Genomic DNA, 16,525 nt, shown 5'->3' on the forward strand with positions numbered 1-16,525 from the left:
ATATAAGAAAAAAACTTTCTAACAAGGAGCCTTGTCCAAAATAACTTTGTAATTGTCCCGAGAGTGTTTAACAAGTGCTCCTCACACAGTTCCCAGGGGATGGCCCTGGAGTTTGCCCTTGTTACAAAATTATAATTGACTTATTTCAGTCCTCTCTCAGAGGGACTTCTCCCTCCAAAAACTTTATTCTACAAACTTTATGCTGCAATTCTCTGAAATAGTTTCGTGGGTTTGGAAAAAAAAAAAAATTTAACTGCCATGGTTTCTGGCTGCTGCTATTTTTATAGGTCGTCAGAGAGTCGGGAGTCCGGTTATTGGTCTTAAATTTCCAGGTTGTGCCCATCTTCACTCTGAGGCTTGCAGAACATGTCAGCATGGAGGCAGAGATCTTCATGCCGCTTAATTTCACAGCTTCATTGACTCTTATTTCAATTTTGGTAGAGAAATACCCATAATTCATTAAGAAAAAGATTCCTAGTCCATCCTCTTCATCTGGTGTTCAGGAAGACAGATACAACAGGTTTTTGAACAAAATCCTATTAAAGAAAGAGCAAACTTTAATAATAGGTAATGGGAGGCTATGGACCTGGAGACAATGCCCCTAACCAAGAGCACGGTCATGCCAGGCTTAAGGAGGCTCTTACTTTATTGGGGATTAAGCATTATTTGAGATGTTTAATTTTGGCACCGTCATTGATAGTTTTGCTTTTAAAATACATCTTTCCTAGGCTGAAAAGAAAAAAGGATTTGAGTCTCTGCAGTTTCACACGAACAAGTTCCCAAGGTAGGAAAGAAATATTAAGTTCAGGTAAGAATAATTGCAAAGCAATTGTGTCTACTTTAGTCACTTACTAAGATAGCCATGGGCATTTTCTGTGTGCTTAAAAGATGGTTTTTGAGTATCAGAATGTGGTATGCCATAAATTTAAGGTTCTCAAGGTAGAAATAAACCTCAGTGATTTATATTCTATGGCTTGAAGAAAGATCATAACTAAATCAGACTGGGAGTATGATAACTGGTGTCTAAAACACAGTCTTAGTGACATATATCCTATCTCTCTGGTCCGTTGCTTTGAAGACTTCACAATCATAAAAATACTCCATCATTGCTGTTTTGATTATTTCACACCTAATATTGACTATTTATCATTCATTTATGAATGGAAGTGACTCATCATCCATATTCTATAATTTTGTTTAAAAGTGATAAACAATATTACTTTACTATATTTTATTGCTCAAGGTTAGATCCACCATCTTCTCCTTTCAGGTACACTGACAACATTTTCTGAACCAAAACTTGCGACACAAGATGGTCAGAACATAAGATGAGACATTTGACATCAGGATTGCTCTCAAAGCCTGCCTATACTAAGGTTGCTGTGGTCATATAATCTCATGGCTAAAAGTTTTATTATCCACAGTTTAATATTTAAAAAGTATGTTCTTAAAAAACTACTAGGGAATTTACTTGTTGATTACTAGACATATAGTGATGCATTAAATATATTTTTAATATTGTAATAAATATTTCATATCCAGGATCATATCAAGCCATAAGCTTTTATAGTTTTCAATTCTTTTTTGTCTTCGTATTCAGTGCCAGGCATAATGCTTGACATAGACTAGATACTCAAAAATACTGAATAAACACATTAATGGGTAATCAGATAGACAAAAATGCGTATCCTTGGAATAGTAATGTGTTACTTTCATTGATATAGTGTCAAAAAAATAACATTTGGTTTGGTATAAGAACTTAAGATTTTTTTTCCTCCTCCTCCTTCTTTTTAAAAAAGACCGAAGGACAAGACCTCCTAAGCTTGTGCTCTTTGCAGAAAGAAGAGTTATGAGTGAAAAAAAAAGTCAGCATGTCTTAAAAGGGCATCCTGTTTCCTTTAGCCACCCTCTTTTTTCCATCTCAAAACGATGGTTTGTGCTTGGAAATGCTCTGTTCAGCTTTATGCCTAAAAAAAAAAGCTTCATTCTATCAGTTCTAGAATAAAATACCATCATCCTCATGTATGTTAACTTGTAAACCTAATGCACCCTCCCTGCTCCTAATAAAACCAAATTCCTAAGCAATTACTCGAATAGATTTCAAATATGTGGTGGAGCAGCAGGTTGAGGACTGAGGATGGTGATGGATTTCATTCCCCCCCACCCCCCGATTTGGTTCTATATGAACCCATTTTATGTCCTTCTTTGACAGTTGTTGGAAGATCCAAAAAATGGAAGAGGCAAAGAAACTCACAAAGGTTTTAGAATCTGGGGGATTTTTGTAGACAGTCAAAAAACACACGCAAAAAAAGGTAAACTTCTTACAGTTGAGGGAGGAGAGAGCCAAGGAGAAACTCTGAATACTCCCTAATTTTGTTTGCTGCTATGTGACTCATTTTAAGTTTAGTAAAGACCTTTCTTGGATCCCTTGGTTGTTTTTATTATTCATACCTCTCCTGGAAATCATAAATGACACTTGGTTTAAATGCCACCAGAGATGAAAAGATGTGTGAGGTAAGCCTTAGTTGACAGTGAATGTGTTGTTTCATGGAAAAAATAACAAAAATATTTCACATTTACTAACGTTGCTTTGGTTGCTTAGCAGGTGACCCAAAACCAAATAGGCTCATTTAGGTGCTTCTAGAAAATAAAAATTTATTTTTTTTAAACTACTGAGCTTTAACCATTAGGTTACAAGCTTAGTAAAACTTGCTCTTTAATCTAATATATTCATTTACACGGTCAGCATTTTGATTTGTTCCTCACTTTGAAGTTTCTAATTTTTTCTCAAGCTCAGAAGTTGGAGATGGCCTAGATTTCCTGATTTATAAAGAGAAAAACAGTGTCAACAAACTTTACAGGGTAAAAATTATAAAGGCATCAGTCACATTTTAGTTTTGAACTTAAATAAAATTATGCTTTTTCCAAAAGTTTGTCTGATTTTATTTTTAAAGATGTCAAAGACAGCTAACTCTTTTTTTTTTACTTGCTGTTGTAAGAGCTCTTTTTGGCAGGAAGCTCATATTATCTTGAAATGAACTTTAATCTTCCTTTTCCTAGATTATTTTTATTACTGTGTTGAAGGAAAGCATTATTAAAAAAATGAATACAAAATGAATAAATGAAACTTAAGGAAGTGTCTTTGGTAGTATGAAGAGTTAGACTTTTGTTCTTGGAAATCACAAATGACGTCTCACAAACCATCCGTGTGACAAGTTACATATAAGGAAGCATCAAGTTTTGTTGTGTTGAAATTAGCAGTAAACTTGAGTACAAAATATTTCACCTTGGGTTCAAATTCTAGAGGGAACCTTAACTACTTGTGTTACCTTAACCAGTGGTGTTACCTTAGGCACATCAAGTATCTCTCACTTTTAATTTGCTCATGTGTGTGAACTTCATGGGACTCAACTTGAAAGCATTCCATCAACTACAAGGTCTTTTTAAATGTGAGAAGTGTTATATGTGATAGTAGAGAAATAGTGGCAACTTTGCTGACCTTCTGTTATGCTTTTAAGCAGAAATTTGCCATGGGTGACAAGGGAGGAGACAACCACTCAGAAGTGACTGACTTCATTCTTGTAGGCATCAGGGTCCGTCCAGAGCTCCACAGTCTCCTCTTCCTACTATTCCTGGTTGTTTATGGGATGGTCCTCCTGGGGAACCTTAGCATGATTGGCATCATTGTGACCGACCCCCGGCTGAACACACCAATGTATTTCTTCCTAGGCAATCTTTCCATCATTGACCTCTCCTACTCCACTGTTATTGTACCCAAAGCCATGGTCAACATCCTGTCTCAGAAAAAGACCATCTCCTTTGCAGGCTGTGTGGCTCAGCTATTTCTTTACGCACTTTTCATGGTCACAGAGGCCTTTGTCCTGGCAGCCATGGCCTATGACCGCTTCATCGCCATCTGCAACCCGCTCCTCTACACTATCCGCATGTCAAGAAGCCTCTGTATCCAGTTGGTGGCTGGCTCCTATCTCTGCGGCTGGGTCAGCTCCATCCTTCAAATCAGTGTAACCTTCTCAATGTCTTTCTGTGCTTCCCGAGTCATTGATCACTTCTACTGTGATTCAAACCCAATTGAGAAGATCTCCTGTTCCAATATCTTTATGAATAAGATGGTGTCATTTAGTCTGGCTGTCCTCATTATTTTGCCCACGATAGTTGTTATTGTGGTATCGTATATGTATATTGTGTCTGCAGTTTTAAAAATCCGCTCTAGTGAAGGGAGGAAGAAAGCCTTCTCCACCTGCAGCTCCCACCTGGGGGTTGTAAGTTTGCTCTATGGGACAGTCTCCTTTGTCTATCTCACACCTCCAAGTAACCCTGAACTTCGTAAAGTGGCTTCAGTATGTTACATTTTGTTCACACCTATGCTGAACCCTTTAATCTACTCTCTAAGAAATAAGGATGTTAAAGATGCCATGAAAAAAGTCCTATGGAAGAAAAAAGTTTTACTTTAAATCTGTTTTTACTTGTTTTACTGTTTCCTTTACCAATTTGTCTACCTGATCTTCTAGATTCAGGCATTCTAAAGCACAGGTTTATTTAAAAAATAATTCTCTTCCGTTGATCTATTTGTCTGTTTGTCTGCCAGGATCATACTGTCTTGATGATCACAGTTTTGTAGTGCAGCTTGAAATCTGGCATTGTGATGCCCCCAGCTCTGGTTTTCTTTTTCAATATTCCCCCTGGCTATTTGGGGTCTTTTCTGATTCCACACAAATCTTGAGATGATTTGTTCCAACTCTCTGAAGAAAGTCCATGGTATTTTGATAAGGATTGCGTTAAATGTGTAAATTGCCCTGGGTAGCATTGACATTTTCACAATATTAATTCTTCCAATCCATGAGCATGGAATATTTTTCCATCTCTTTGTGTCTTCCTCAATTTCTTTCAGAAGTGTTCTATAGTTTTTAGGGTATAGATCCTTTACCTCTTTGGCTAGGTTTACTCCTAGGTAAACGCTTTTGGGTGCAATTGTAAATGGGATTGACCCCTTAATTTCTCTTTCTTCAGTTTCATTGTTAGGGTATAGAAATGCCACTGACTTATGGGCATTGATTTTGTATCCTGCCACGCTGCCAAATTGCTGTATGAGTTCTAGCAATCTTGAGGTGGAGTCTTTTGGGTTTTCTATGTAGAGTATCATGTCATCGGCGAAGAGGGAGAGTTTGACTTCTTCTTTGCCAATTTGAATGCCTTTTATTTCTTTTTGTTGTCTGATTGCTGAGGCTAGGACTTCCAGTACTATGTTGAATAGCAGTGGCGAGAGTGGACATCCCTGTCGTGTTCCTGATCTTAGGGTAAAGGCTCCCAGTGCTTCCCCATTGAGAATGATATTTGCTGTGGGCTTTTCGTAGATGGCTTTTGAGGTGCTGAGGAATGTTCCCTCTATCCCTACACTCTGAAGAGTTTTGATCAGGAATGGAGGCTGTATTTTGTCAAATTATTTCTCCACATCTATTGAGAAGATCCTATGGTTCTTGTTTTTTTTTTTTTTTTTTCTTGTTGATATGATCTATCACGTTGATTGCTTTACAAGTGTTGAACCAGCCTTGCATCCCAGGGATGAATCCCACTTGGTCATGGTAAATAATCTTCTTAATGTACTATTGGATCCTATTGGCTAGTATCTTGTTGAGAATTTTTGCATCTGTGTTCATCACGGATATTACTCTATAATTCTCCTTTTTGGTGGGGCCTTTGTCTGGTTTTGGAATTAAGATGATGCTGGCTTCATAAAATGAGTTTAGCAGTATCCTGTCCCTTTGTATCTTTCTGAACAGCTTTAGTAGAATAGGCATTGTTTCTTCTTTAAAAGTTTGATAGAATTCCCCTGGGAAGCCATCTGGCCCTGGACTTTGGTGTCTTGGGAGGTTTTTGATGACTGCTTCAATTTCCTCCCTGGTTATTGGCCTATTCAGGTTAGAGAACCCAGAAATGGGCCCTCAACATTATGGTCAACTAATATTTGACAAAGCAGGAAAGACTATCCACTGGAAAAAGGACAATAAATGGTGCTGGGAAAATTGGACATCCATATGCAGAAGAATGAAACTAGACCATTCTCTTATGCCAGACACCAAGACAAACTCAAAATGTATGAACGATCTAAATGTGGGACAAGATTCCATCAAAATCCTAGAGGAGAACACAGGCAACACCCTTTTTGAACTTGGCCACTGTAACTTCTTGCAAGATACATCCATGAAGGCAAGAGAAACAAAAGCAAAAATGAACTATTGGGACTTCATCAAGTTAAGAAGCTTCTGCACAACAAAAGAAACAGTCAACAGAACTACAAGACAACCTACAAAATGGGAGAAGATATTTGCAAATGACCTATCAGATAAAGGGCTAGTATCCAAGATCTTAAAGAACTTATTAAACTCAACAGCAAAGAAACAAACAATCCAATCATGAAATGGGCAGAAGACATGAACAGAAATCTCACAGAGGAAGACATAGACACGGCCAACATGCACATGAGAAAATGCTCCGCGTCACGGGCCATCAGGGAAATACAAATCAAAACCACCATGAGATCCCACCTCACACCAGTGAGAATGGTGAAAATTAACAAGGAAGGAAACCACAAATGTTGGAGAGGATGCGGAGAAAGGGGAACCCTCCTGCACTGTTGGTGGGAATGTGAACTGGTGCAGCCACTCTGGAAAACTGTGTGGAGGTTCCTCAAAGAGTTAAAAATAGACCTGCCCTATGACCCAGCAATTGCACTGCTGGGGATTTACCCCAAAGATCCAGATGCAGTGAAACGCCGGGACACCTGCGCCCCGATGTTTCTAGCAGCAATGGCCACAATGGCCAAACTGTGGAAGGAGATTCAGTGTCCATCGACAGATGATGGATAGAGAAGCTGTGGTCTGTGTATACAATGGAATATTCCTCAGCCATTAGAAACGATGAATACCCACCATTTGCTTCGAAGTGGATTGAACTGGAGGGTATTATGCTGAGTGAAGTGAGTAAATCAGAGAAGGACAAACATCATATGGTCTCATTCATTTGGGGAATATAAAAAATAGTGAAAGGGAATAAAGGGGAAAGGAGATAATGAGTGGGAAATATCAGTGAGGGAGACAGAGCATGAGAGACTCCTAACTCTGGGAAATGAACAAGGGATAGTGGAAGGGGAGGTGGGCGGGGGGTTGGGGTGACTGGGTGATGGGCACTGAGGGGGGCACTTGATGGGATGAGCACTGGGTGTTATACTATATGTTGGCAAATCGAACTCCAATAATAATATACAGAAAAATCCCGCCCCCTCCCAAAGAAAACCCCACCTTAACTGTTTTATTCCACAGCATTATGAACATCATATGATGTAAGCTCCAAATAACATATTCACTTTTTCTCAAGGCAATGTTAAATCTGAAAGTTATGGACACCATGAAAATTTGCTGCAATTCTACAAAGAGTTATGTATTTCTCACTCTCCAGGTAATAATATGTTATGCAAATGGAGAAGTAGAGAATTTTATAGTTTTTCTTCGCGGCATGCCCAAGTGAAATAGAGGTACAGACAATACCTAGTATGATGATTAACTTAGAAACTGTGTGACCCAATGGTCTACACACTAATGATACTCTATATAAATGCTAGTGTTGTGTGCTTTGCTTTTGATGTCATGCAAAGGATAAGACAGCGTGTGCTTATAATGAAGAGGAAATGGAAAGATAGAATAACCAGGGATCTTTGTTGAATTAAAGTGGCCAAAGAAGAAGAAACATGCGAAGATTGCATTCGTTTTGAGAGTAAAATAGGAATCCCAATCAGCTTGGGAAAGTGATCATTGGCACTGATTATCATTAGCCTGGAAAACACTCTTTTTAGGGTTAGGTTTTACATCTGGATGTCCACCAGCATTAGAATGTCCTTCTGTTGTAGATCTAACAGGTGCGGGTTCCTAAGGACTGCTGGGAGGAGGTAATGGAATGCTGAATACAGCCTAAATTCCTTTGCTTTAGTTTTTAGTCTGGTTGACTTGTATTTCCTGTTTTGTAGCCAGAACAGAAAACAGTATTCCAGGGCATAACCTCGTAAGTGGCATTGCTGGAACCACTTGAAGCGTTTGTGGGAATCTGGGGAAGTTGAAAACCAAGGCAGAACACTTTCAGAGGTGCTAAATCAGGTCTATAATTCTCTTTTAATTGCCATAAACACTTTCCTTGGTGGTCTTCTATGAAAAGTAGTGACTGATTTATATCTTTCTTGTTCCTTGTGCCATTAAGATGCCAGCAGAACACCCCAATGTCTTACCAACCTTATGTTGGTTCTCATTGACAAAGTCGTTTTTGTCTAATGACGTATGGATTGTTTAGGAAACACTGCTATATCCAAGAGACGTTGGAGACCACATTCTGCGACATAGATATAATAAGTTGTTATTTAGAGCTGACTTTAAGATTATACACAAAAGTCCACATGGAGAAATCTTTTCATAGTGGTATCATCTTGAGAGGCTGAAGAGTGAATTCAATATCTCAAACACTATTAACTTATGTGTACGGCATGATTCGTCTTTCTGGATTACAAGTCTTTGAACGTGTACATATATTCATTGTCCTGTAATGTCATGTATTGCCTTTTGTCTTTGAATTTTATATAATGTTGACGTTTACCTAATATTTAGTGTAACGATGCAGAACTTTGGTGAGGGCGTTTATAATAATATTTTTCATTTTCAGGATGCTACCATTCTCTGACTTCGATAGTGGCAAATGGTAATCAAGCACTGATTCACTAACACAAGTTAAAATGACTGCGTTAAGCATCTATGGACAAGCACCCAGAGCTTGCTTCATTGTCTTCCCTTAGGATAGTTTCGACTCCTTATTGTGTTATGATGCCTGGAGAAGCTGAACTCATTAGATATCGTAAAATGTTGTAATGTTGAATTGATATTGGACTGTTATTCTTACTCTTGTATGTTGAATATGAGATGTCACTTTGCCCAATCCCCTGAAAGCAGCATAGGTCATAAATTTAATAAAATTTTGAATGTGGGTAAGCTATTATCTAGAGATCTCGGTGAGGACACAGCTATTTACTTGTGAAGGAGCCTGATGAGGGAGGGGAAGCGGGAAGAGATAGGATAAGAAAAAACAAACAAACAAACAACTGTATCTTGGAGGTGAAAACATGAAAAAAGGAAGGAGTTTCAAAGTAATTTCTTAATTATTTCAATTTGCTATTTTTTGTATATTTTTATTGGAGTTCAATTTGCCAACATACAGCATAACACCCAGTGCTCATCCCATCAAGTGCCCCCCTCAGTGCTCGTCACCCAGTCACCCCCACCTCCCACCCACCTCCCCTTCTACCACCCCTAGTTCGTTTCCCAGAGTTAGGAGTCTCTCATGTTCTGTCTCCCTCTCTGACATTTCCCACTCATTTTCTCTCCTTTTCCCCTTTATTTCCCTTCACTGTTCTTTTTTTTATATTCCCAAAATGAATGAGACGATATAATGTTTGTCCTTCTCCGATTGACTTACTTCACTCAGCATAATACCCTCCAGGTCCATCCATGTTGAAGCAAATGGTGGGTATTCATCATTTCTAATGGCTGAGGAATATTCCATTGTATGTACAGACCACAGCTTCTTTGTCCATCATCTGTCGATGGACACCAAGGCTCCTTCCACAGTGTGGCTATTGTGGACATTGCTGCTATAAACATTGGGGGACATGGGTCCCAGCGTTTCACTGCATCTGTATCTTTGGGGTAGATTTTCTAAACAAACAACAAAAACAAGAGCTTTTAAAAAATATTTTATTTATTTATTTGACAGAGGGGGAGCACTAGCAGGGCGAGTGGCAGGCAGATGGAGAGGGAGAAGTAGGCAGATCAGGGAGCCCGAAGGAAGCGAGACTCTGTCCAAGGACACCGGGATCATGACCTGAGCTGAAGGCAGACACTTAACCGACAGCCACCCAGGCACCCCCCAAACAAGAATTTTAACCAAAGATGGATTTTCCTATTTGTTCCTTTTATGAAATATGGTTTCTAGACTTTTGAAATAGTCTTCTTCCCTTACTAATGTTTGAAAATCGCCCATTTATTCACATTGTTTGGCATTGTGATGAGTGGCATCAGTTTCTTCAGTTGAACATCTTGTACTTAGGTTTCTTGTGTGGCAACTTACATAAATTAACTTTGGATGACTTAGGTAAAAACTAAATAATTAGGCAGATAAATTTTGTTTGTATCTGGCCAAACTGTGGAAATTGCTGAGATGTCCATCGACAGATGAGTGGATAAAGAAGCTGTGGTCTATGTATACAATGGAATATTACTCAGCCATCAGAAAGGATGAATACCCACCGTTTACACTGATGTGGGTGGAACTGGAGGGGATTATGTTGAGTGAAGTAGGTCAGTCAGAGAAAGATATATATGGTTTCACTCATATATGGAATATAAGAAACAATATAGAGGATCACAGGGTAAGGGAAGGAAAACGGAACGGAAAATCATAAGAGAGGAAGAAAAACCATGAGAGACTCTTAGCTACAGGAAACAAATAGAGGGTTCCTGGAAGGGATGGAGGTGGGGGGTGGGTGGTGGGCTAAGTGGGTGACGGGCATTAAAAAGGGCCACGTGATGTGATGAGAACTGGGTGTTAAAGGCAACTGATAAATTGATAAACACTTAATCTGAAACTAATGATGTACTATATGTTGGCTAATTGAATTTAAATTAAAAAAAGAAAGTGGAAAAGAGACAAAAATTTTCTAAATAGGATCCACACTTGTCTCATGCCACACTATTGGAAATATTTACTTCACAAGAATTCAGCTCTTTGTCTCTCTGTTGATTAATTCTGACACAGGATCTGAATATTTTTTTAAAGTCCTAAAAATGTTGAGTATATACTTTTCTTCAGTGTTTGATCACCCAAGAATTAGTTACCGAAATATTTTAAAAAGGCTGATTAGGAGGATTTCAGTTCACATCTTTAGAGAATATCAAGGCTTTTCCATGTTCTGGTGGCTCTGCGTGAAGCAACTCAGGTCTAGGAGTTGGAGAACTGATGTGATCTGAGTCATGGTGGCTCAAGTCAGGTCTCCTCTGTCTCCGTCTCTCAGAAGGGGGCCCACTGATCTTATTCATAGACATCTCATGATTAACTAATCTTAGGTGGGGATTGCTGGACCACATCCATCTACTTTGACTAATAAGCCAGAGCTACTACTATGATGTTACCCAAACCTTCCTTTGCTCCCTCAGTCAAATGTCACAGTTTGAGCTCGGTCACTGCACTATTCCCATTGATACTGGGGGGCCATCTGACTTTAATGTCTCCCACCAACATCCTAAGAGAGAAACATTGCAGATGCTTTGGAAGTTGCTGCTTGCTCCCTCTGTTACTGTGAAGGGAAGATTTTCTAATATCTCAGGGGCACCTAACCAGGGCATCTGAGACCAGAACATCTATGGCTAACCCTCCTCAGCATCACCGTCTCCTCAAAAGATTGAATTTAAGATTTCTCAAAGTGTTTCTAGTGTCTCAACTTCTTTAGACTCATCCATTATTAATTCATAGTTTGCACTAATCTAATCCAGCAAACTATTAGACTATTTGCATGAACCAGCACATTAATTTTCAAGTCTCTGGTTAGTACAAATTCTACCCACTTTCTCCCTCACCATTCCGGTGAAAGAGCCCTCAAAATTCATTCATACCAACATATTTTGCATTTTGCCAGTAGGTATCCAAAAAAAATACTCAAATTTTTAAGTCAGTCTTCCATAAATTCTGCATCCACTTTGGAGCAGTATTTCTCTCTCAGCATGCTGGGTTCTGATTCTAGTAACTGCACTCATGAAAATTAGAAGCAGTATATAAAGGGAATTTAGCTTCCTCCTTCATGAAATGTCCTTAGGAGTCATGGTATTTTAAAACAAGTAGGAAAGAACTCTATCAGGGAAATGAGTGGATTTGTTTCCAATGCAAAGGTGTTTGGGGGAAAAGTGTCGAAAATATCAGGATATTCACATTGTTGTAAGTAACCTAACTTGCCCAGATGCCCAGAGTTTATTTGTGTAAAAGGTGTCAGAGGTATGAATTGACCTGTTTTGTAGTCAATGAACCAAAAAAAATCATACTCAGGTTTAATTTTCTGCAGTTTCATCTCTGCAGCTATAAAATATAAGGAGTTATCTTGTATGGTGACAGAAATTTCCTATATAGAGGTGCAAATTTAAAAATATGAGCTGGGGATCCCTGGGTGGCGCAGCGGTTTGGCACCTGCCTTTGGCCCAGGGCGCGATCCTGGAGACCCGGGATCGAATCCCACGTCGGGCTCCCAGTGCATGGAGCCTGCTTCTCCCTCTGCCTGTGTCTCTGCCTCTCTCTCTCTCTCTCTCTCTCTCTCTCTCTCTGTGACTATCATAAATAAATAAATTAATTTAAAAAAAAAGAAATAAAAATATGAGCTGAATTTTTGTTTTAAGTTATCAAAAACACTCGTACGGTGTTGCAGTGTTTTAACCAATCATGCCATAATTTTATCTCATGATGGTGCCTGTATGGTCTTATCACATTCTTGCTTTCACATGATTCCATTTAGCCATTTAATCAATGTCAGAAGTTAACAGACAATTCACAAATGATATGGACATCTGGGTTCTATTCCCAATATAAAATGGAGTTTCTTTTTTTAAAAAAAAAATATTTTGGGCTAATTTTACCTGATGTGGTTATATTTGTACTCTGAAACCAATTTTAATTTGATGTTCTTGCCTGGGATTTGAATTGGAGAGAATAATGGTAAGAAACCTTAGCAGTTTAAAATGAACACTGTTGGTGGCAATGACAGGATCTAATAAATGAAAACCTTTTTGTATCACTGCTTGTGGTGACATTTCACTGTCCTGAAATATTGGTGATGGTGATAAAAGTGTGGTTCCCAATACTGAATAGCCTGGTGGTGGCGTTTCTGGCTGTGAGTCTGGATGTCCAGAATTAGTTTCTACTCACTTTCTGAGTCACGTTTTCTACCTTTCTATAAATTTTGTGAATTTCCCCTTATGTATTTATTTTTTTTAAACAGCTTTGTTGAGGTGTAGTTGACATAAACACTGGACATATTTAATACATGTAATTTAATGAATTTGGAAATATCCGGTGAAGCCATCACTATCATCAAGGTAGTAAACATACCCACCACCTCCAACAGTTTCCTCCTGCCCCATTGTTTTTTTGTTCGGTTTGGTTTTGCTTTGATTGCTCGGTTGTTGTTGCTTTTTAAGATTTTATTTCTTTATTTGAGGCAGAGAACACAGAACCAGTAGGGGGAGGGGCAGGGGGAGAGGGAGAAGCAGACTCCCCACTGACCAGGAGCCTCCCTCTGTCCCAGGACTCTAAGATCATGACCTGAGCCAAAGGTAGACACAACCAACTGAGCCACCCAGGCCCCTGTTGGTTGTCTTAATGGTACGAACAGTGAACATGGGATCTACCATTTACAAATTTTAAGTGTACCCTAAGAGTCGTAAACTATGGGCACTTGCTCAGTGAAGTAAGCCAGCCACAGAACAAATGATAATTCCACTTGTCGAGGTATCTCAAGCAGTTAGGCTTGCAGGAGTAGAGTCAACTGGTGGTTGTTAGAGGCTTGGAGAAAAGCAAATGGTGAGTTGTTCACCAGGTATCGAGCATCAGTTACGCCAGATGAGTCAGTTCTAGAGATCTATACAGCATAGCCCCTATAGTCACCGATTCTGTACTGTACGCTTAAAAAATTTAGTACGTCTGATGTTATGTGTTCTCCTTACTTCCTTAACCATTCTTTTATTGTTGAGTATTCACTTTATGTTTTTACTACTAATAAATGTCTTTTTGCACACATCCTTATGCACGCCCAGATTATTTTTCTATATGAAATACACTCCCCAAAGCAAGATTTAGAACCAAAGTTTTCTGCATTTCAATTTTAGTAGATGTTTCTTAATTATTTTCCACAAATAAATACGTATCATATTGTCATTAGCAGTGCACACATTTCTTTGTTTTACATCACCACCAGCACCGGGTGCCAGCAATCTTAATTTTGTCAATCAGATGGGTGAAGGATGCATCGCCCACTGTACTGTTGCACTAGGACACTTGTAATACTTTTGCTCTTATTGTTCTAATATTTGAATGTGTAAATGGGAATCAGAGCATAGATGTACTGTTTTGTTAATTTGGCCAGAAGATATTTGCCATTGCAACACTTGATGGCGATAGTTAACCAAGTTAAATTTATTGTAACACTGATTTTCGGACTTCTTTCTTTGAGCAGATTTTATGATTTCTTTTTTTTTTTAAGATTTTATTTATTTATTAATGAGAGACACACACAGAGAGAGAGGTAGAGACAGAGGAAGAGGGAGAAGCAGGCTCCTCATGGGGAGCTGGATGTGGGACTCGATCCCGGGACTCCAGGATCACACCCTGAGTCAAAGGCAGATGCTCAACTGCTGAGCCACCCAGGCATCCCAATTTCGTGATTTCTGTTTCTGTATGTCTTCCTTTTTCTTTTCTTTTTTTTTTTGAATTGGTTATTTTTAACAGATTATTTTTAGTATTATTCCTAGAAATTTCCACAGGCTCTTTTAACCTACCAAGGGCCAATTATTGATGTTACATAATACTATTCATTCAAATTTATCAATCTATTTAATCCTTTCTTTACTCAGAAATCTTGAGCCATCACATATGCTTTTGGGGAGCATATTCCTGTTTCTGAAATATGCCTTTAATTTTTGTCATAAATATTTTTGAAATATTATACATGTTCATTTAAATTTAAATTTGAGTGAAAGGTAAACATATTCTAAAATTGTTATGCTATGTTAATTCGGGGAAGGAATGAGATGGTAGAGATAATTAATTGCTGTACTTTTTCAGCAAAAATAATACAAAATATAATATTTTATTATTTTAATAGAAAATGTGTTTGGTTTTACACTATGGTTCTCTAAGTATAGTCTAGAAACTCCTGGGAGAACTAAAAAATCAAAACTGTTTTATATTAATAACAAGATATTATATCCCCTTTTACTTTCACTCCTGTACAATGTATAGTAGGTCTTCTTCAGGCAACATAGTGCTTGATATTGCAGCCAACCGAGCGAAGGAGCAGGTGAGAGAATCCATCTCTTTTCTATTAAGCAAAATATTAGAGAAATTTACAAAAATAAAAAACCCCATTGCTGCTCTTCTTGCTATTTTGTTTGGAACAAACAGCTACTTCTCATAACGTTTTATTTATGCTAACATGAAAGGGTCTATTTTTTTTAATAGTTGGAGTCAATCTTTTTTTCTGTGAATATCATTTATTTTCCAGTTATTTTAAACAGAAGAAAACTTAAACCTCTCTGATGGCTCATTTACATTGTCCTAAATACTAATTACAGTGCAGTGTTTCAATTATTTGCTTCATATATAGACACACAAATAGATTACTTAAGTATAGGATGACTGAGACAGCAGTGATGAGACTGGATTTATTTTCATACTGAATTTTTTTGTTTTAATTTTTAAAAGTTTTAATTTAAATTCCAGCCAGTTAACATACAATGTAATACTAGTTTCAGGTGTACAATACCGTGATTCAACACTTTCATACAACATCCACTCCCATCACAAGTGCCCTCCTTAATTTCTCCCATCCCCCCACCCACTCCCCTCTGGTCACCATCTGTTTGTTCCCTATGGTTAAGAGTCTGTTTCTTAGTTTCTCTCTCTCTCTCTCTTTTTTCACCTTTGCTCATTTATGTTGTTTCTTAATTTCCACAAGTGAATGAAATCATATGGTATCTGTTTTTCTCTAACTGACTTATTCCACTCAGCAAAATACTCTAGCTCCATCCCTGTCATTGCAAATGGCAAGATTTCATTCTTTTTGATGGCTGAGTAATATTCCATTTTTATATATAATTAATTATACTTAATATAATGAAATATTATTATATATAATGGAATAGGTAATGATATATATATGTATATGTATGTATATACCAATCTATTATACACACACACACACCCCACATCTCCTTTATCTATCCATCAGTCAATGGACAGTTGGGCTGTTTCCATAGTTTGTTTGGCTATTGTAGATAGTGTTACCATAACCATCAGGGTGCCTCTATCCCTTTTTATTAGTATTTTTGTATTCTTTGGGTAAATACTCAGTAGCACAACTGCTGGATCCTAGGATAGTTCTATTTTTAACTTTTTGAGGGACCTCCATACTGTTTTCCAGAGTGGCTGCACCAGTTTACATTTCCACCAACAGTGCAGGAAGTTTCCTCTTTCTTCACATTCTTGCCAACATCTATTGTTTCTTTTGTTCATTTTAGTTAATTTATTTGTTATGCTGGGCGCCATTTGACACTTTAAGATTAGAGCCTTTGGCACTGAGCCTTGTATCATGCCTGGATACATGCAACATTTTTTTTTAATTAAAATAAATTCTGTGTGTGATGATTTTTTGACATCT

The 16,525-nt window shown here is 38.0% G+C and overlaps 1 protein-coding gene across 1 annotated transcript; it reads left to right on the plus strand.

The window, feature by feature from the left end:
• Positions 1–3,530: 3,530 nt before the first annotated feature.
• On the plus strand, positions 3,531–4,472 carry LOC129517219 (olfactory receptor 9K2-like). The gene has a single exon (XM_055336880.1). The coding sequence runs from the start codon at positions 3,531–3,533 to the stop codon at positions 4,470–4,472; it is 942 nt and encodes a 313-aa protein (XP_055192855.1).
• Positions 4,473–16,525: the final 12,053 nt, after the last annotated feature.

The sequence above is a fragment of the Nyctereutes procyonoides genome, unplaced genomic scaffold (genome assembly GCF_905146905.1).
Source record: "Nyctereutes procyonoides isolate TBG_1078 unplaced genomic scaffold, NYPRO_anot_genome, whole genome shotgun sequence".
NCBI classification, from domain to species: Eukaryota; Metazoa; Chordata; class Mammalia; order Carnivora; family Canidae; genus Nyctereutes; species Nyctereutes procyonoides.

Coding starts and splice junctions, on each gene's coding strand:
- LOC129517219 (XM_055336880.1), top strand. CDS start 3,531: ATGGGTGACAAGGGAGGAGACAACCACTCAGAAGTGACTGACTTCATT.